Here is a 21,299-nt window from a genome sequence, read left to right as displayed (position 1 = left end):
ACTGTATTAGGAAGGTTGAGAACTGCTGGTCTGGAGGGTGGGTGGGCCAATGAGGATAGGAACTGCAGGTGGATTTACTGAGAATTCTGTATACCTACTTCTTTGGTTTCCCCCACCTCCATGACAAAAACAAGAGGCAAACCCTTTTGAACTCTGGTTCCCTCAGATTTTTTCTTTTTTTTTTTCTTTTTTTCTTTGGTTTTTCGAGAAGGGTTTCTCTGTGGTTTTGGAGCCTGTCCTGGAACTAGCTCTTGTAGACCAGGCTGGTCTCGAACTCACAGAGATCCGCCTGCCTCTGCCTCCCGAGTGCTGAGATTAAAGGCGTGCGCCACCACCGCCCCGCCTTTCCCACCTATTGTTAATGCACAAGCTGTTCCTCAATCCTGTCACTGCTCCAAAGTTTACCCAGATAGAACTATGAGCCAGTGGTGTGTATTTGTATTGTCTGTACTGGAAGCTCTTTGAGATTCGTCTTCTCATTTTTCTTCTTGTGTCATTCAGGAAAGCCTCTGGAGGCCATGGCCTGCCCGAGGTTGTGGATGATGAAACACATGCTCCCGGCCGTGTACTGGGCTAGTGTGTGGGACTGTCTAGGAGCAGTCTTCTTGCATGCATTGCAAGGCCAGTGTGCTCAGTGGCCTTCCCTCTTCTCTCCTGCAGCACTGCTTCATGATGCCCCAGTCCCTGGGTGTTATCGGAGGGAAGCCCAACAGTGCCCACTACTTCATTGGCTACGTTGGTGAGTCTGACTTGTACGCTATGGGTTCATAGGGATGGTCTGTCTCCCTGAAGAAATGGGTGTTTCTGTGGAGTTGTATTGTATTCATTTGCCTCCCCCTCACTCACTCCACTCCGCCGGGCATTTTGATGTCTGCTTTCCTTCTGTCTGCTGACTCTGATGTGGGTTTGGATGTTGTTCTGGTCTGCTCCCTCCCTCTCGCCCAGCCCTAGCCAGCTGCATCTGACTTCTCTGTCATCTCGCCCAGGTGAGGAGCTCATCTATCTGGACCCCCACACTACACAGCCTGCAGTGGAACTGACTGACAGCTGCTTTATCCCCGATGAGAGCTTCCACTGCCAGCACCCTCCCTGCAGGATGGGCATTGGAGAGCTTGACCCGTCCATTGCTGTGGTATGTTCCAACCGTGCAAACTGCCAGGAGTCCTGCAGTGGAATATAAAGGAATATGTCTACACTGTAGTAGTTTTTTAGAGGGTTAGATTTATAGTTAAGGATCCTCATATCCTCCCCTGAGACTGTGCGCCTCCTGAGCGGCAGTCACAACCACAGTGTGTGTGAGTGTTGCCTGTGATTGAGTGTACGTACCAAGTGTGAGGGGGTGTGTTTTTCCTATTCTCTAAAATACAAATGACAGCTTGTTAGAGTCACCTGTCTCTACCTTATTTCCTCTTAGTTTTTTCATCATCATTTTGTTGTTTATTTACTTAATATGTCTTAGAGACAATTCCCTTGAATGAGCTTTTCCATCTCCCTTTTTGATGATATAGTAGGGATTTCTGGTGAGTTATATAAACCTGCCTACTCAGAATGTGTTTGGGAGAAAGAGGATGAAAAACTAAAAAATGTCAAAACAGTGCCATACCCGGGGAAGTCATTGCCTAGTTAGGCTGCACATCGTGGTGCTTGTTGGCAGAAGTGCAGCGTGTCTAGTGCCAGTATGCAGCTGTCACACAGACACAACACCCAGAATATACTCTGCAATATGTGCCCCTCCCAAGTTCTACAGAGAGTAGGCTGGGACTTCCTGCAGAACCCACTGGTAAATTACTCAGCTAACTGGCGTGTATGTGTTACAGTGAATGCATCTCAGTAGCTCAGTGATTGGAACTTGGTGTCCTACCGCCACTTAAACAGCCCACCCCATAGAAGATGCTAGACACATGGGGCTAGCAGGTGCAGAGAGCACCAAGTTTGAGCCACAATTCTAGCTTTTGAGAGCTGAGATCAAAGGAAACACATGGTAGAATCACTCCCCTTGCCACCATGGGATAGGCCTTACCATCACTGAGCAGAGTGTCCGTATGTATGAACCATAGCATGGGCAGAGCACACAGCCTGGCATGTGTTGGCGAGTGCATACCAGGATCCCTGAAGACTAGCGATCACAGCCTCATCCTCATTCAGATGTGGTCATTACTCACAGTCCTTTTCATTCCAGGGGTTTTTCTGTAAGACCGAGGAAGACTTTAACGATTGGTGTCAGCAAGTCAAAAAGGTCTGTAGCTGCCCCTGTCCAGAGCCAAGATGAAACTTCTGGGGACCCAGGCAGTGAGGTGGCCGGGGTAAAGGGAGCCTCTTTGCATGGCCTAGCTAGGAGCCCTATTTACTGGTTGCATGGGGAGTTTTGTTCCTGCCTCACACATGTGGGCAGACTGAATGGGACAGGGTGCCTCACATTGCTGTTTCTCTTAGCCATGTCTAGGTCGTAATTGGCCATCTTTTACCTAAGTTTTGCACATTAACTTTATGGTAAAGTTCTGGCCCACTCACTTGCCTCTTGAGGTTCTGGGGTGGCAATAAATTGTAAGCCAAAGGCTGCCCCTGTGCCAGTTGCATCCTGCTGTCTTCCCTGTGCCTTTTGTGATCATGTATGCCTGATGGGGTAACAAGCCATTACCAGTGGGGCAGGCCCGTGCTTTGTTGACCACTGTGTTGGTCTATGCTGTAACCTTTAGTATGGATTCCATTTCCATTTTCTTATCTGTGAGGCTATAGTGATTGTCAAGGTGCATCTAACAGCCGTGTCTCACTGACAGCTATCCCTGCTTGGTGGTGCCCTACCTATGTTTGAGCTAGTGGAGCAGCAGCCTTCCCATCTGGCCTGCCAGGACGTCCTGAACTTGTCCCTAGGTGAGTGCTGAGGTTGCAGAGTCAAGTCTGCCTGGGATAATCTCCTGTCCCCATCTCTTCTTTTGTGTAGTCTGTGCCTGACACAAGCCCTCAGGTCTCAGTCTTTTCCCTTTTAACCATTGTTTATATGAGCCCAGGTGCAAATAGTTGGTTGCCCCTGTACCTCAAATCCTGAGCTTGGCAGCAGCACAATATATCCATAGTCTGCTAGGGACTGTTGAGCCAGACATGTTCCCACAGGTTCCTTGGGTACTGTTGAGACCAGGCACAACAGGTTTGTGATGATGAAGTCCGGTCTAAGAGCCACTGGGGATGAGCAGTCCTGGTTCCTTGGCCTATAGCTAGTGTGCCTGCAGGGGGCAGCCTGGGTCCTATGGGCCAGCACAGGTAGAGTTCAGGGACTGGCCTTGGATGACAGTGGAGGGCAGCCTGGTCGGACCTGCTCATTCCTAAGCTGGTGCAAGGAGGGGATGCCCTCATCCTCCTGAACTGCTGCCAGGAGTCAGGTGCCATTCTCCTTCCTTTCGTGGACTTCCCATCCCTCTTTGGGGCCTTGTCTGCACTCCTTTGTGCCTGTTAAGACTGCAGTCGGGAGGGTCTGTACAGGGCCTAGCAGACCTATTCTAGTTTGTCCCCCTCTCCTCATGTCTTCCCAGCCAACACACACCTACACCAGCTCTTGAGAGATGCCTAATGTTCTATCTTGTTCCTTCCAGATTCTTCTGATGTAGAGAGACTGGAGAGGTTCTTTGACTCTGAGGATGAAGACTTTGAAATCTTATCCCTCTGAAAATCCTAGGGTTTGGGGATGGCCTCCATGGCCCTCGTTGGGGTGCTTTGAGAACCCAGACCTGCCTTGGGCACTCAGTGTCTGCGCATTCCATCACCCAGCCCACCCCTGCCAGTGCTGTGCGCCTGTGCCACCTCTGTCAGAGGGCCTGCTCTGCTCATGGACCAAGGACTGCGGTGCCTGGAGTCAGACTGCCTAACCCCAAACACAGCAAAGGCCTGTCCACATGAGAAAAATCGCCCATCAGAAGGCCTGGTCAGGAAGTGCGGTGAGCCAGGAGCTTCCAGAGTTCTCCGCTTGACACTGCCAGCCCCAGCCAGCATATCAGCTTTGGTCCTGCTTTTTCCTGGGCACCTGGTCTGTGGTTTATTTGGAATTAAAGCCCTGTTTGGAGTTGTTTAATGAAGACATGAATTTCTGGGGCACTTCCCAGGTCAGTCTTAGAAGACCTGCAGGTTGATGTATACAGAGTAACAGTCACGTATGGCCTCATACTGCTGGGCAGGGTGAGCATTTGGGCTGTCATCTGCCCCGTGTGGTTCTCAAGGGCTACCTCAGTAGGAGAGCACATGGAAAGAATTACAGCAAGGCTGCTGCTGGCTTTGGAGAGAAAGTATTCTGGTGGGGCATTTGGAAAACCCAAAGATACTGGTGTGCATGGACACAGTGTGGACACCTGGACCCTGGAGCAGCTGACAAGCTCCCGGGTCATCTGGAGCCGTGGTCCTGATTCCCATTAGGACCTCACTAGGGAAGAGCTTTGTTTCCTGTAAGGGGCTGATGCATTTCAAGACACACCACCTGCTGCTGTTAGCTTGCTACCCAGCTTCCCTCTGGGAGGAAAGGGAGGGGAGCAGAGCTGCTCCTTGCTTGTGACACTGTGCCTGCTGGTGGTAGGGTACACACTGCTACTTGAGCCTTCTTCCATGTTCTTGCCCTTCTCAGAAACCCTCCTGGGTCACAGAGAATTTCTTGGTTTGGGGCCAAAAAGTTAAAGAGCTATGGCTTTTAGTCCACAATAGAGTATATTTAAACGGAGCTGGTAGCTCCAGGCACCAGCAGGTGCGGTGTCCAGACCCTCCTTGGCGCTCATTCCCATACCCGCCACCTTCTAATCCTGGCTTTATGGGCCTTCAAGCTTTGATGCTCTAGGTCTGCTGTCTTAGAAAGAGGCCTTTCCTTCGCCCTAGAACAGGGCATTGCCGCTTGGGGTGGCCCTTGCAGCTTTTCCTAAAAGCCCTTCCCTAGGACCCTGTAAACGGGTGAGGTTGGAGCTGCTCTCTGATGGCATATGCCAGATATGACAACTCAGAGTAGCCCACAAAGTGTTCATGACATAATTTATTTCCTTACACTCTGTCTCTCCTACATCTTGTCCCTTAGCTTCAGGTGGGATGGGGGAAGGCCCATTCCTCTGGGGCTCCACTTCCTGAGTCCAGTAGCTATTGTGCTGCTGTGGCCCAGGGTCTTGCTGCAACTCCTGCTGATGGTACCAAGGGCAGATGTGTGGAGCAATACAACCTGAGGGAGCTCCCAGGGCTTGAGAAAGGCTTCCTGAGGTTGTTCATTCTTAGTAGTCTAGTTTGCAATTCTTAATGGTAAATAATAAGTTTCAGTAGAAAACAACATTTGTGTGTGTTGATTTTTTCCTCCAGTTATGGTTGGCTGTGATTTTAGTGTTGACAGACTTCCCCACGTTGGACAAGTAGTCTGCCCTGTGTCTGGCCTAACTGTGTAGCCAGTGTCATTTTCCCTCATATTGAGTAAACCTGAGGCCCCAATGGGAACAAATGCAAGGAGAACATGGTATAAAAATGAGCTGGGGGCTGGAGAAATGACTCAGCAGTTAGGAGCTCTGACCTCTTCCAGAGAACCAGAGTTCATTCCCAGCACCTACACTAGGCCGCTCGCAACTGCTTATGACCCCAGCTCCAGAGGATCTAACACTCCTGGTCCCTGTGGGCATATACACATAGAAATAGTAAAAATCTTGTTTAAGCCGGGCAGTGGTGGCACATACCTTTATTCCTAGCACTCAGAGCTCTGAGTTCCAGGACAGCCTGGTCTACAGAGCGAGTTCTAGGACAGCCAGAGCTACAGAAAAACCCTGTCTCAAAAAAAAAAATAAATAAATTAAAAAATAAAAGCAGTGAAAAGCACTTACAAGGCTTGCCTTGAGTTCCCTTCAGGCAAGCTGTACCTGGTTTTGGCCTGGGGGACTAGTAGACTGAGGATCACCTCAATTCCTCATTCTGCCTGGTGACATCTCAGTGGGACAATCCTAGGTGACACCTACCTGCTCTGAGTCCAAATGAAGGAAAACTGCTGACCCAAGTACAACGGCCCCAGGCGAGGCTTAGCATCACTCTGCTGGCTTCTTAGGGCTGCTCTGCTCACAGCACTCGGCCCACTGCTCTCCGGAAATGCAGGCTATGCTGGCTGTAGGGCTGATTTCCCGGCATCCAGAGGCTTCTACATTCCTCTCGGGGCTACAGATGCTCTGCATTTCCTGACCTCAGACTGGTTAAGAGGCCTCTGATGACACACCTGGCTAATCCCCTACCATTTTTCTCTCTCTTTTTTTTTTTGTTTGTTTGGTTGGTTTGGTTTTTTTTTGATGATTATCTCACTGTGTAGCCCTGGCTAGCCTGGAATTCAAGAGATCCACCTGCTTCTGCCTCCTGAGTGCTGGCATTAAAGGCATTAAATGTGCATCACCACACCAGGGTAGTTCTCAGCACAAGGTACCATGCCATGACATCCACCTAGCCCATACCTTTTTGATCCTGAGGGGGAATGTGCTTCACCTCACCTGTGACACACCCTACACATACAGGCTGTATTCTACTAGGAAATAAATGTCAAATCCTGTTTTGGAGGGGATAGTGTGAGACGCTTCAGCAGCACACACACACACACACAAAGTTATTATCTAGAATGTTGAACGTCGTGCCTTTTGATAAGCCTGGTCACGCCCGAGAACACAGAATCAGAGCATGGAGGCTGGTAACACTGATCAAGCCCACAGGGAAATCCCATGTAGTAGTAAGCAGACCTATCTCTACAAATTCTTAGGGGAAGCCAGTGAGGTACATTTTCAAATAAGCTTTTATTAGTGTCTGCAAAAAATACAACTCTGAACTAATTGATGTTTCTAATGATCTCAGTGAAACTGCCCAAAGTTACCACTAAAGGTCGGTATGGAAATACCATAACACATTAACGCCTTTAGGATCAAGGAGTCAGGAGAAGATATTGCACAACTTGTCCATACCACCAACACCTCAGGTTATGACGGAGGCTTGTAGGTCTCTTCAGGAAGAGCTCCTGCTGAACAGTGTTGTGAGTCTTCCACCAGTCTCCTAAAGGACCAGAGAACAGTTTCTGCAGTGGAAGTCTAATTTATTTCCATAGCTCTTCCAGCGGACTCTGTGCGGCGCTGCGGATGGCGTCCTCGGAGAGGACACGGATTTCTTCATGGACATCCTCAATGCTTCTGGAAGCATCAACCACCTGTCACCACAAGGAGAGCAGGAAAGCAACATTACACCACCTCTGCCCTATTCCCAGTGCATGTGGTGACCTCAGTGAGCCCGGGCCTGCAAGAGCCAACCTAGATCTCAGGGACCCTTCACCCACAGCTTTCCTTGAACCTGGTGTTCTTGGCACACCGTAGCTTGCATACCTACCGCATCCCAGACACGGGAAGCAACATGCACTAGCTGCTCATCTTGCTCCTAAGCAGGCTGAGCAACTATCCTCCAGTTGATAAGAATGAACAGGCTCCATGCCAGGCATGGTGACCCACCCTTTATAGTTCCAGAACTCAGGAGGCAGAGGCAGACAGATCTCTCTGAATTCAAGGACTACATAGTTCCTTCCAGGACAGCCAGGGCTATGTAGAGACCCTGTCTCAAAAAAAAAAAAAAAAATCAACCTGGTTTGCTTCCTGTCCTCTTGGGAGATGACAGCTGTCCTAACGGCTGCTCTGTTCCTTCAGGACAGGTAGATCCAGGTGCGAACCAGGAGAGAGGGTCTGAATAAGTGTCACCATCTCCAAGTCCCACCATCTGGAGGGGGTCTGGACAGGACCCTTGTTTCTGTAAGTCTGGCTAAGACCTCTGGCAGCAAACATTTAAAAAGCTGCAGAAGGGTTATGGAAGGAGTCCAGGTATTTCTCAAAGTACAGCTGTGTGCAGAAAAACGCCACAGGGGTCACCTCGAAGGGAGCGTGACGGCCCCACTACAGCCACACAACCCTGGCCCAGACTATCCAGGGTGCCTCTCGAGGCTGACTTAACGCCCAGGAAAGAGAAGGGTATTAGCATCTGCTCTAATATGGCAAGACGATACAGAAACTTAGGATAAACTTTACAATCCTGAGGACATGTAACAGAAACAAAGGGCAAGTAATGCCAGGGAAACAGCGCCTTCGTAGACAAAACTGGTCTGTGATGCTGTGCTACTCAAGTGCCAGCTGTAAGTCTGGGAACCGTAGGCAACAGTTAAAAGACGGCCTGTGCGGGCAATGCCAGGCCCACCAGGACCATTCCAGAGCAGATGTGTGGAACGACGGTGCAGTTAGGGTCAGAGTAGGAGCAAGCAGCGGAGAAGGGGCTCATGTTGGCTTCCGTGCGAGGAATAAGAGGGAAGCTGAAGCCAATTCCTGAGACCAGTGTTGAAACAAGTTTACAGAGTGGAGGAAACAGGACCAGAGGGAAGCCTGGTATGAACACTTCTGTGCTCCAGGAAATGGCCATACATAGGCCTACAGGCTTCAAAGAAATGGGCAGGATAAAGGCCCAGGTTGCAGCTATAGAGGAGAAGGTGCCTATAATGACTGAGAGCCAACAGGAAGGCCAGGAAGAAATCACCGCATGAGCTAAAAGAAAAAGACATCTCACCACGAAACTGGCAAACTCCACCTTCTGACAGTAAGTATAATCCGTACAATGAAGAGTCATTCCTATGAAAAAGACTGCAAAGTAAAGTGTGATATAGCTTGCAAGACCATGTTCTGAATGGTGATGTCACAGGACTAAAGGCTTGTATAGAATAAGATAACAGACGTTTGCTGGGACTCATCTTTGAGTCTTGCAGATATAGGGTATCTCATTCTTATGAGGACTGTTCCTTAAACTCATCTAGCCCAATAGACAAAGCAGGAATCTTAGGGTTTTGTAAAATCGGTATGAGGATTAGAATCTGTTGACTGAGAGCTGGAAGTATAGCCCAGTGGTAGGTGAGGCCCTAGATTCTGTAGCTAGCACCACTACTACCACCAGAAAGTCTGTTGGCAGAGAACCAGAATAGCTTCCCTGATTTCCCAAATGGGTAAACCAAACAAACTATACCAGCTGTGCTGATGTCAGCAGAGGGTAGACTGCCACACAGCTCCTCGACGGCTCTTTGTAGCCAGCACTCACCTTCCAGTTCAGGTTTTCATCCTTCATGAGCTGCTGGAAACACAGCAGAACCTGCTCCTGGAAAGTCCCGGTCTCATAGCGCTCAAGCCCAAACTCTCCCCGTGCCGCAGCGTCCAGCAATTGTAACTGAAGGAACAGGATCAGGTCGGGCTTGGGAAGGCCCACGTCTGGTTGTTTGCACCAATCCAGGGAAAAATTCTGCCAACAGTTAGAGAAAGCAGACTGAGTGGGGTATAAGCTTTTGCTTCAATGTGGGGTTGGGGGACCTGCTGCAGATAAGAGTTAACAGGAAGGCATCACAGCTCTGTGCTCTGCGCTCGGTTTATGAACCACATTATGACCTGGGCCATCTCAGAATAAGGCATGCCATAAGCAGATGTCCTAGTGGCACAGTCAACCTAGAGAGTCTGAGCTGGAAAGGTGCTTGTTCCAGAGGCAGGACAGAGAGCTCTGTGCCGTAAGCTTTCATCTGTATTCCTCCAGAGAGACAATGAAGGAAATAAGCAATCCTGGAAACCCACTGCCTGCTTGTCTGCCTACTAGATCTCGTGTACATGGAGACCCGCTGCATGCTTGTCTGCCTGCTAGATCTCGTGTACATGGAGACCCACTGCCTGCTTGTCTGTCTACTAGATCTCGTGTACATGGAGACCCACTGCATGCTTCTCTACTAGATCTCGTGTACATGGAGACCCACTGCATGCTTCTCTGTCTACTAGATCTCGTGTACATGGAGACCCACTGCCTGCTTGTCTGTCTACTAGATCTCGTGTACATGGAGACCCACTGCCTGCTTGTCTGTCTACTAGATCTCGTGTACATGGAGACCCACTGCCTGCTTGTCTGTCTACTAGATCTCGTGTACATGGAGACCCACTGCCTGCTTGTCTGTCTACTAGATCTCGTGTACATGGAGACCCACTGCATGTCTCTGTCTACTAGATCTCGTGTACATGGAGACCCACTGCCTGCTTGTCTGCCTACTAGATCTCGTGTACATATTCTCACTTACTCCTTTTATCGCCTTGCTAAAAATGTTTCCAGAAGTAAGTCTGGAAACACTATAAGCTCAAGAAGTAACCCCAAAGACCCTCCCTTAGGGCTATAATGTGTACCAATCATCTGTCCTAGCTTCCTTATCCAAACAAAATACTTCCTCAGGGAAGGACTCTTAACATATGTAAAAGAAACAGCAGAATATAAAAGGTTATTGTCACTTGGAAATCTGTCACCCCCAAGGGATATTACGTAAAGACGTCAGGCACCACCTGCTTCTTGTGAGAGGACCCAGCACTCTTAGAAGTTTACCAGAGTACAAGGTAAACACATGAAGCCAGGTGTGGTGACAGCACTTGCAGAAAGTGACAGCAAGAAGACAGTTCGAGTTCATCCTCAAATCAAGCTGAGCTAAAGAAGACTTTGTCTCAAGGGCAAAACAAAACAAATGCAATTCCAGCACTTGAGAGCTAGAAGCAGGAGTTCAGTGTTATCATTAGCTATATAATGGGTTCAAGGTCAGCCTGAGACTGTCTCAAAAAACAGTAAGGTTTGTGGGAGGTGCCAGGCTGTGGTGGTACACACCTTTATTCCCACCCAGCCACTGGAGGCTGAAGCAGGCAGGTCTGAGTTTAAGGCCAGCCTGGTCTACAGAGTTCCAGGACAGTCGAGGCTACACTGAGGAACTGTCTCATAAAACCAAAACATCAACAACAAAAACACTAACAAAAAAGAGCGGAGGAGATGGGCAAGCGCATGCTTCGCCTGAGTTACCCTCTCCGACGTGGAGAGATGGCTCAGCTGGTAAGAGGACTTACTGTTCTCCCAAAGGACCCACGTTCAGTTCCCAGCCCCCACATGGTGGCTAACAGTTCCCTGTAACTCCAGTCTCGGTGGATCCGACACTCTCTTCTGGCCTCTGTGGACGCAAGTGTACACATGCAGAACACTCATCCACAGAGAAGTAAAATGAATACATCTTTAAAAAACAAAGGAGTTAACAAAAGAGTTATACTCTTAAGACTCAGAATATTTTAGATGTGAATGTCAGAAAGGGACGTGGGAACTTACACATCAAGGACTTAAGGGACTGGAGAGCAATGGCTACCATGTGTGAGGCCCTAGGTCCAAGGCCCAGCAGAAACAACCAACCAGCCCACCCAGTGGGCCACTGAGATGGTTCAGCTTATAAAGACACTTACCACACAGTCTGAGACCTGAGATAAATTCCCAAAACTCGGTGTAAGGAGGGAAGTAATTCTCCAAAGTGGGCCTCTGCCCTTCACATGCTTGCTGTGGTATCTTTACACACAATAGCAACAAATAAATAGAGATTTAAGAGGCGCCTCCACGCATGGACCTTAATCAACTAGATTCTGGTTTAATATAATAAAAATACAAGGCTTGAGAGCTGGGAAACATGAACATTGCATGTTTAGTGACTGATGTCTGTGTTGAGGTAAGATTGTTCTTACACTAACGTTCTTGGGCTAGAAGTGGTGGTGTCTCTCTCCTGGAATCCCAGTGCTCAGAAGGCTGAGACGAGGATTACATGTCTGAGGCCAACACGATCTACTGAGTGACTTCCCCTAAGTGTGGACTAGAAGAGACCCTGACTCAAAAACAGCAACCCCAGGAGCTTAGAGAGATGGGTCAGGAGTGAAGAGCACTGGCTTCTCTTCCAGAGGACCCAGATTCAATTCCCAGCAACCACATGGCAGCTCACAATGGTTTGTGATGTCAGTTCCAGGGGACCCAACACCCTCTTCTGGTCTCCATGGGCACCAGACATCCTTTTTTTAAAAAAAAAAAAATTATTTATTATGTATACAATATTCTGTCTGTGTGTATGCCTGCAGGCCAGAAGAGGGCACCAGACCCCATTACAGATGGTTGTGCGCCACCATGTGGTTGCTGGGAATTGAACTCAGGACCTTTGGAAGAGGAGGCAATGCTCTTAACCTCTGAGCCATCTCTCCAGCCCCGGCACCAGACATACTTACAGACAAAACACACACACACACACACACACACACACACACACACACACACACACACACACACAATTTTAAAAACCCAATCCCAACACTAGGGAGGCAGAGATAGTGGATCTCTGTGAAACTGAGGTCAGTCAGATCTACATAGTGAATTGCAGACTAGCCATGGCTACAGTGAGACCCCCAACCAGCACACACGCGCGCACACATACACACAGAGTTACATCTTAGATGTAAACTTTTATTAAGAATCCGCAATGCCATCTGATACCGAGCAGAGGATGTGAGCATGCCTGAAGCTAATGATACTACCGGGAGGTTTTCTGTTGCCAAACAGCTGAGGCTTAAAAACTAAAAAGCACTGTCAGATGTGTGTGTGGTGGTGGTGGGGCAGGCCTTTAATCCCAGCACTTGAGGCATAGGCAGAGGCAGGGAGATCTCTATGATTCAGGGTGAGTCTGGTCTACACAGTGAGTTCCAGGTTAGCAAAAGCTACATCGTGAGACCTTGCCTTAAACACATATAAATGGGAGAATATTTTTTAAAAACAAAAGAAAAAAAGGCACTGCAGGTCCTACCATTACACATATGAAGCGATGTAGAGGCTCCAGTAGCCTAGTCATTCTCTCTGTGGTCACAGAGTGAGGGAGCACAGGAAAAGAGATCAATCATTCAAATGGAAAACACAACACTGTATGTGAAAATCCTGCAGATACATTTCTTTATTGATAAAAACCAACTTAATCTTGCAAGAGAGTTAAAGGCATGCCAGGGCCATCAAATTCCTAAGAGTAACTTGAATACGTACGTACTCATCGTGGTCGGTGACACTGAAAAGGAAGAAAAGCAGGCCCGGGCCCAACCTGGCAACCCGAGAAAGAAGCCAGACAGTACTCACCTCCTTGGCGCCAGTGAAGGCAACCCCAGAAAAGGCGTATCGATCCAAAACAAGGGTCACACCCTGGTTCAACTTCGCCTTAATTAATGGCCTGAAAAACAGAATGCTCTTGAGTGATGCAACCGGTTTCCCAAACTATCCCAACGTGGAAATCCCATACAATGACGGTTACAGCACAGTGATGTATAGACTTATTTACAAAGCTGTGGGTCCTCTCTCTAGATGATGCTGGTGGAGACTTCCTGCCCGGCCATGGGGAAGGGGAACCCGCAAAGAGCAAAGGACGGCAGAGGGCATGGGGAGCCAGAAGATGAGGCCTATACTTGTGCCCAAATCTGAACTGTGAGTATAAGGACAGACAAGAGATCAAGGACGTTTGCCCCCAAAACACCACAGGCTCACCACCATTGCCAGTGTGCCAGACCTGAGATGTGTAAGGATGAAGGGCTTAGCATGAGCAAAAAAAAAAAAAAAAAAAAAAAAGGCCAAGTCAGACTCATCTCACAGGAGGCATTTAGTTTTGGTGGGTGGGGGAAGAAATCGGTCTCACTATGTAGCCCAGGCTGGCTCCCAGCTCTTGATCTTTAGGGCATGATGGCACAAACCTGTAATCCTAAAACCTGTGAGACTAAAGCAGAGAATTCTCAGTTCCAAGCCAAACTAGACTACATATACATCAGGCAGGACCTTTAAGAGTTTTTGTTTGTTTGAAGATTTATTTATTTTATGTATATGAAGAGGGCATCAGATCCCACTAAAAATGGTTGTGAGCCAATGCTCTTAACCGCTGGCTATCTAGCCTGTCCCAGAGGGTTTTTAATGTATGGAGCTAGAGTCAGTAATGTGAACATATAAAAGAAAAAAAAATCGAACCAAGTGGTAGTGATTTATGCCTTTAATCCCAGCATTTGGGAGGCAGAGGTAGGCAGATTTCTGTGAGTTCAGGCCAGCCAAGAGCTAGTTCTAGGACATCCAGGATTACACAAAAAAGCCCTGTCTTAAAAACCAAACCAAACCAAACAAAGAGAGCTAGTCGGTGGTGACACACACCTTTGATCCTAGCACTTGGGAGGGCAGAGGCAGATAGACCTCTGTGAGTTCGAAGCCAGCCTAGTCTACAGAGCAAGTTCCAGGATAGCCAGGGTCACACAGAGAAATCCTGTCTTGAGATACCAAAAGAAAGAGGAAAACCTGGATGCCTTTGGATTTGACAACACCAAAGACTAAATCCATGCAAGAACTGATACGCCAGCCTCAGTAAAATTAAGAAGCTATGCTGTGCAAGAGACTATTAAGTGAAAATACAAGCTCCAGAATACAATTGACTGACAAGCTAAGTATGTGTCCTTAAAATGCAACAAATAGGGCTGGAGAGATGGCTCAGAGGTTAAGAGCATTGCTTGCTCTTCCAAAGGTCCTGAGTTCAATTCCCAGCAACCACATGGTGGCTCACAACCATCTGTAATGGGGTCTGGTGCCCTCTTCTGGCCTGCAGGCATACACACAGACAGAATATTGTATACATAATAAATAAATATTTAAAAAAAAATGCAACAAAGAAAATGGCACTTAGAAGGCGGAAGCAGGAGGCTTGCCTTTAACTAGAGTACACCCTGGGCGACAGAGGGAGTCATTATCTCGAAAAAAAAAAAAAGTTGGGGGCTGGAGAGATGGCTCTGTGGATAAATTGTTTGCTGTGTAATCATAAAGACTTGAGTTTGGATCTCCAGAACCCAAAATTAGTGAGCTCAAGGTTCAGTAAGAAACTTTGTCTCCGCTGGGAACAAGGGCAGCCTGGGCTACAAGGCAAGTTCCAGGATAATCGGGGCTGATATACAGAGAAACCCTGTCTCAAAAAACCTAAAAAAAGGAAATCTTGTCTCAGGGCTAGAGAGGTCAGGACTGGAGAAGTGGCTTAGCAGTTAAATGCTTACTGCTCTTGCAGAGGCTCCCGTACCCACAAGGCAGCTTACAACTGCCTATAACTCTAAGTACAGAAATCCAGCCTCCATGGGCTGCAGGTATGAGGTACACAAGCATACATGTAGGCATTTATAGTACACAAAAATGTGTATACATAGCCAGGCAGGAGGCAGAGGCAAGAGGATCTCTATGAGTTCTAAACCAAAAAAAAAAAAAAAAATTAATGAAGCCGCACATGCATTCCCATGCACGCCACACAAGTCTGCAAGTTACTAGGGGGAGCAGCGAGTTGGTGTTTACACTTGTTCCCAGCGGTTCGCTGAAAAAAGCAGGTGCACTGAGTGATCTTCCAGTTCTGTTTTCTTTTCTAAGTAGGAATTCAGGAGCTTGCCGATTTCTGTTGATCTTTCTAGAAGGAGAAAATTGCAAATTACATGATAGTTTGCACCTAAGTTTATGACTTGTACTCATATCGAACTCTAAACGTTATTAAACCTCTAGACAGGTTTGAACCATCTCTGAAGAAGCCAGAGTAGTTTCCCTGAGAGAACGCATTACTGTGTGGAAACCATGTAATCCTTGATTTCAAAAGTACCCCTAAGACTTTTGACTGGTTGGCTTAAAGATTAGACTATCCAAAAAAGCCAGGGGTGATGGCACATGCTTTTAATCCCAGCACTCGGGAGGCAGAGGCAGGCGGATCTCTGTAAATTCGAGACCAGCCTGGTCTACAAGAGCTAGTTCCAGGACAGGCCCCAAAGCTACAGAGAAACCCTGTCTCGAAAAACAACAACAAAGGGGCTGGAGAGATGGCTCAGTGGTTAAGAGCATTGCCTGCTCTTCCAAAGGTCCTGAGTTCAATTCCCAGCAACCACATGGTGGCTCACAACCATCTGTAATGGGGTCTGGTGCCCTCTTCTGGCCTGCAGGCATACACACAGACAGAATATTGTATACATAACAAATAAATAAATAAATACATATTAAAAAAAAAAGAAAAACAACAACAAAAAGAATATCCAATAAAGCATTTTTCCAATTCCCCATCTACTTAATTTGTAGGGTTAGGGGTTGGTGTTCCAGTGCACGGGGTGAAGGCCAGAGGTCGACCTCAGGTTCCTTTTCCAGGAGTAATCCACCTTGTGTTTGCGGAGAGGATCTTCCACTGGGACCTGAAGCTAAGTTTTGGCTAGCCACCGGAAGGAGGATCAAGCCTGTCGTCACCTCTCCGGCATTAGGATTATAAGCAATTGTACCGGCTTTTTACCTCGAAGACTGAACTCGGGTCCTCATTTTAATGTGTATTTTATCAACTAAGCCGTCTCCACCAGCCCAAAGTAACACTGCCCACGGTGAGCTGGGCCCTCCATCAATAACCAATCAAGAAAATGTCTCGCGTGCTTGCCTGCAGGATAAGCTGGTGGGGGCAATTTTCTCAATTGAAAGTCCCTCTTCAAAAAGACTCTAGCTTGTGTCAACGTGACCTAAAACTAGGCAGCACATCCATTACACAATAATAAATAAATATCTTGAAACTTTTTAAAAATACAAAAACTAAGCCCGAAGAGAGAGATACTCTCAAGTCCCGCCCACCGACCCGCCCACTGGCCTGTCCGCGCACCGGGGAAACGCAGCAGCTCGGCTCGGTGGCCCGAGGCGCACAGCGCGGTCACCAGCCGGTGGCCCTGCGTGGTCTTGCCAGCACGGTCCACGCCCTCCAGCACGATGAGCGCCCCCCGACGCGAAGCCATCGCCATCCCGCTCAGTTCCCGCCAACCTGTCAGGTTCCCGCCAATGTTAGCTGCAGCAGAAGGCGGGAGCGCGCAGGTACTGCCGCACCGCCTCTTCCGGCTGGAAGCCGAGTTCATGTAGCCTGAGGAAGAACCGATTCCGGTTCCTGACGTTGCGTAGCCCGTGGCCCGGGTCCCAGCTGCCTGGTAACCTCCCACTCGCGGAACTTCCGTTTGCAGTGCCCTGGGAGGGCCAATCTAGGGTTAGGGTTGTGCAGGCTCCTTTCACGTGGAAATCCCAGAACAGTAGCGGAATCAAATTTTCATGGCTCTGAGCTCGCAACTGCAGGGTTCTAAAAGTTGTTTTTATCACAAGAAAAGAGCCATTTTAGCGGGGCGGTGGTGGTCCACGCCTTTAATCCTAGCATTTAGAAGGCAAAGGCAGCCGGATCTCTGTGAGTTCGAGACCAGGCTGGTCTACAGAGCGAGTTCCAGAACAGGCTCCAAAGCTACAGAGAAACCCTGTCTTGGAAAAAAAAAAAACAACCCCATCTTATGCTTTCTTCCAAGATGTGCTGCAGCTTCATCAAAGCGTTCAGAAATGTTTGCTGTTTTAGTGTACTGGGACTGTGTCAAAAACCGAGGGACAGAGTTGGTGGAAGTAATTGGATTTAATTGCAGCCTTGGCCAGAACTGAACAATTCCCATTTTCTTCTTGCTTTGCTCCAGTAGTGTTTTTATAGAAACGATTAAAATCAGGAAAAATAAATGTGCTGGAGGCAGGCACAATTTATGCGAGTTTGAGGTCAGCTTGATCTACATAGCAAGTTCCAGGGCTGCATTGTGAGGCCAGATCTCAAATAAAACAGCACTCGGAGGCTGAGGCAGAAGTATAGCGAGTTAAAGGCTAATATGTTTCAATAAGACTGATTAGGGGGTCTGGAGGTGGTGGCCTTAATCCCAGGGAGGCAGGGATAGACGGATCTCTGTGAGTTTGAGGCCAGCCTGATCTACAGAGTGAGTTACAGGACAGCAAGGGCTGTCACACAGAGAAACCCTGTCTTGAAAAAACAAACAAGGGGCTGGAGAGATGGGTCAGAGGTTAAGAGCACAGGCTGCTCTTTAAGAGGTCCTTAGTTCAATTCCCAGCAACCACATGGTGGATCACAACCATTTATGAAATCTGCTGCCCTCTTTCTTCTGATGTGCAGGCATGCAAGCCAGCAGAACACTGTATACATAATAAGTAAAATAAATCTTAACAAAAAAGAGGTCATCAAGCTTTGAAAAAAAGAAAAAAAAACAAACAAAAAACAAAACTGATTAGGAGGCTCTCAGCATTCACCTAACACGAATAAAGCTCTAGATTTCATACCCAGCACAGAAAAATCGATATATTGGGAGACATATCCTATAATCCTGACCCCTTGGGAGGTGGAGGCAGGAGAAGAAATTCAAGGTCTATGCAAACACCTGAACTGACACCTAGTCAGAGAAGGTATTCACGTGCCCAACAGATATGTAAGCATGCTCAACATGAGCATTATTAGGAATTGTACTTTAAAAGAAGATAATTTCACAACTCTACTAGAATAGCCCAAACCTACAATTCCAACCATACAGCATGCTGGTGAGGTTTTTTTTTTTTTTTTTTTTGGTTTTTCGAGACAGGGTTTCTCTGTGGCTTTGGAGCCTGTCCTGGAACTAGCTCTGTAGACCAGGCTGGTCTCGAACTCACAGAGATCCGCCTGCCTCTGCCTCCCGAGTGCTGGGATTAAAGGCGTGCGCCACCACCGCCCGGCTGCTGGTGAGGTTTTGGAGCAAAGGAAAATATCAATGCTGATGAGAAAGTAAAACCTGTGTGTGTGTTCCTCAAGAAACTTCTTTACTCTTAATATATGGTCAGTATTTATTCAAATGAGCTGGAAACTATGTCTACAGAAATTCCTACAGGCAAATGGTTGTTTCAGTTCTATTCATATTTGCCTAAACATGGAAGCAGCTAAGATGTCTCTAACAGGCAAACTAATAAACTGGTTAATTACACAGTGGAATCCTTTTCAACTAAAAAAGAAATCAACTATCAAGTCATACTAGGACATGGAAGAACCTGAAGTGTCCTAGTATAGGGGAAGCCAGTCTGAAAAGTCTATACTGTAAGCCCCAACTACATGGCATTCCAGAAAATAGCAAAACTACAGAGATTTTAAAATGTTTATTGGTTACAAAAGTATATATGTGGGTGTGGGTGTGGGTCCCATACTGTAGTATTAAGGCAGTGAATATTCTTCAGGATGCTGTAACGGAATACTTAGTATGTATTTGTCAGAAATATGAGACTCCAGCAAGCGGGGACTCTCGTAAACTATGGATTTTAGTTAATAATGTATCAATGTTGTTTCATTAACTGTAACAAAGTTGCCATAGGGATGCAAAATGTCTACAATTGAGGAAATTGTTGGAGACTCTTATGCAGATTGTATGCTCAATTTTTCAGGAAACATAAGACTGCTTTGAAAATGGTTATTAGTCTTTAAAATGAGCTCCAGAACAGAGATATTTGAACAGAAAAGCAGGTCCAGTAAAGTCGTGTATATGTTCTCACGAGACATTAAGTGTTCAGGAATGAGCACCTTCTTCAAAGGGAAGGACCTGGACGCAAAGTAAAGACCATTGGTTTAGTATTTGGACCGAGTGGGAAACATTTTAAATTGCTATATAGTTCGAATTTTTTTCTAGAGTAAATGCTTCTAAGGCTGGGAATATAGTTCACTTGGTAGAATGCTTACCGAGCACTCACAGATACCAAGTAAACTGGGCATGGTGGCACACCGCTATAATATTAGGACTTGGGAGGTGGAGGCTGAAGGAACAGTTCAAGGTCATCTTTGGCTGCATATTCAGATTGTGGGCAACCGGGGCTACATGTCCCCCAAAATTGCATTTTAAATAATGAGGACCCTGGTCCAGGGGATATGGTGGCACATGCCCTTAGCACTGGGGAGGCAGAGGCAGCTGATCTGTATGAATTCAAGGCCAACCTGGTCTCTATTTTAGCAAGTTTGAGGACATCCAGAGCTACATAATAGGAAGACCCTATCTCAGAAAACCCAAAAGAAAAAGGAAAACCCTGACCGGGTGGTGATGGCACATGCCTTTAATCCCAGCACTCGGGAGGCAGAGGCAGTCGGGTGTCTGTGAGTTCGAGGCCAGCCTGGTCTACAAGAGCTAGTTCCAGGACAGGTTCCAAAGCTACACAAGAAAATCCTGATTCTTTAGTGCTGAAGAGATGGCTGAGAGTTTAAAAGCACTTGCTGCTCTGTAGAGGAACTGGCTTCTGTTCTCAGCATCTACATGATGGCTTACAACTCTAGTTTCAAGGGATCTAATGCCCTTTCCCAGCCTTCCTGGGCACCAGGCAGGCATGTGATGCACATGTGTGAAAAACACTCATACCTGTTAAAAAAATAAAATCTAAAAAATTGTATAACCAACAATGTCAGAGGCTGAGGCTGTGAGGATTGTTCTGGCACTATTGGCTGTAACCCCAGCTGTTCCTTGGCCCTGGAGCTTTCAGGACAGGAATTCCTTATTCCCGGGCAGCGTGAAGTTAGAGTGAAAGGAGGATTGGCCTGTGACACCTAAACTTTCGCCCATGAAATTTTGCAGAAGATAATTTCCTAATCTTAGCTGGCTCGGAGTGACAGGGGCTAAATGGTGACTGGCAAGCGCATCCACGCTGATAACACCGAGTAAGGTCCGGACACAGAGAACCCACACTTAATTCCACCATCTGACATATTTAAGTGGCACCCAGCGCACCCCCTTTTGTTTGTTTTTAGAGACAGGGTTTCTCTGTGTTACCTTGGCTGTAGACCAGACTAGCCTCAAACTCAGAGATCTGCCTGCCTCTGCTGTGCTGGAATTAAGGGATGTGCCATTACCACCCCCGCTAACTTTCCCTTTTATTTCTTTTTTTTTAAAAAAAATTGTGACGAGGGTCTCGCTAGTCTGGGCGGGCAGGTAGACGACAGCAGGCCTTGAACTCCTGGCGACAGACCTGCTTCTGCCTCCCGAGTGCTGGGTTTTAAAGGCGCGTGCTCTCACGCCCGGCTTTCCAGGTATTTTTTGCAGGCGTCGAGGTGTGCATGGCCTCTTCAAGAAGTGCGGGTCAGGACAGGCAGGTCCAGCGTGGGCACGCCCCTCGGGACTAAATAGCAACACAGCGCATCAATGTTAACCAAGGCGTGTGTGTGTGTGTGTATGGAGGGGGGGATCTCCTTCCTGGAGGACCACGCTGCCACCTTCGAGAAGCCACAAGCAGCTCGCGCCGGCTCTCGGGCCGACCAGACCCCAGATCCGAACAACGCCGGCAGAGACCGGAAAGTGAAACTCGGAGCCGGCACACGTGTAGGCAGGGTTCCCCAGTCGAGCGCTCGACAGGACACTGCCAAGGCTCGGACCATCGCGGGAGCCAGAGAAGTAGCTTCCGCATCGCCAACCGCCGACGGACTCCATCGCCCACCCGGATCCCCCTCAGGGGAAGCCCCACAGCGCCGCCTGACGACCGCAGGCGGCCGGAAGCGTGGGGGTGGGCCCTGACGTGCCCCGCCCCTCCGCCGGCCAATCGGCGCGCGCGGCTCATGAATAGTGAGCGCGCGGCGCCGC

At 48.0% G+C, this 21,299-nt stretch overlaps 2 protein-coding genes across 6 annotated transcripts in view; one reads left to right on the top strand and one right to left on the bottom strand.

Moving 5' to 3' along the window:
- Atg4b (autophagy related 4B cysteine peptidase) overlaps positions 1-5,775 on the top strand; it is a 39,524-nt gene extending 33,749 nt beyond the window's left edge. For 2 of the 3 annotated variants that reach the window (XM_075952055.1, XM_075952054.1), the window contains exons 10-14: positions 661-739; positions 987-1,132; positions 2,180-2,236; positions 2,778-2,871; positions 3,588-5,280. In XM_075952055.1, coding sequence (XP_075808170.1) covers positions 661-739; positions 987-1,132; positions 2,180-2,236; positions 2,778-2,871; positions 3,588-3,661 — 450 coding nt within the window. In that variant the 3' untranslated portion in view covers positions 3,662-5,280. Of the gene's footprint in view, positions 1-660; positions 740-986; positions 1,133-2,179; positions 2,237-2,777; positions 2,872-3,587 lie in introns of all 3 variants that reach the window. The other variant, XM_075952053.1, reaches the window with a different exon arrangement.
- A 982-nt stretch (positions 5,776-6,757) lies between these two features.
- Positions 6,758-16,782, bottom strand: Dtymk (deoxythymidylate kinase). 3 transcript variants are annotated; one of them, XR_012908175.1, is made up of 6 exons: positions 16,523-16,778; positions 15,202-15,310; positions 12,979-13,069; positions 9,088-9,285; positions 8,566-8,639; positions 6,758-7,174 (listed from the first exon to the last, which is right to left on the bottom strand). XR_012908175.1 is itself a non-coding variant. In XM_075951651.1 (5 exons), exons 1-5 carry the CDS (start codon positions 16,767-16,769, stop codon positions 7,064-7,066), a joined length of 756 nt encoding a protein of 251 aa, XP_075807766.1. In that variant the 5' UTR covers positions 16,770-16,774; the 3' UTR covers positions 6,758-7,063. The 3 variants fall into 3 exon arrangements, 1 of the variants encoding a protein (XP_075807766.1); XM_075951651.1 differs by lacking the exon at positions 8,566-8,639 and having other exon boundaries at positions 16,523-16,774; XR_012908176.1 differs by lacking the exons at positions 6,758-7,174; positions 8,566-8,639; positions 9,088-9,285 and having other exon boundaries at positions 13,002-13,069; positions 15,137-15,310; positions 16,523-16,782.
- Between the last annotated feature and the right edge of the window lie 4,517 nt (positions 16,783-21,299).

Source organism: Microtus pennsylvanicus, chromosome 17 (assembly GCF_037038515.1).
Source record: "Microtus pennsylvanicus isolate mMicPen1 chromosome 17, mMicPen1.hap1, whole genome shotgun sequence".
Taxonomy (NCBI): domain Eukaryota; kingdom Metazoa; phylum Chordata; class Mammalia; order Rodentia; family Cricetidae; genus Microtus; species Microtus pennsylvanicus.
The sequence above is the reverse complement of the archived record's forward strand: the minus strand, read 5'-3'. Positions and strand labels throughout refer to the sequence as shown.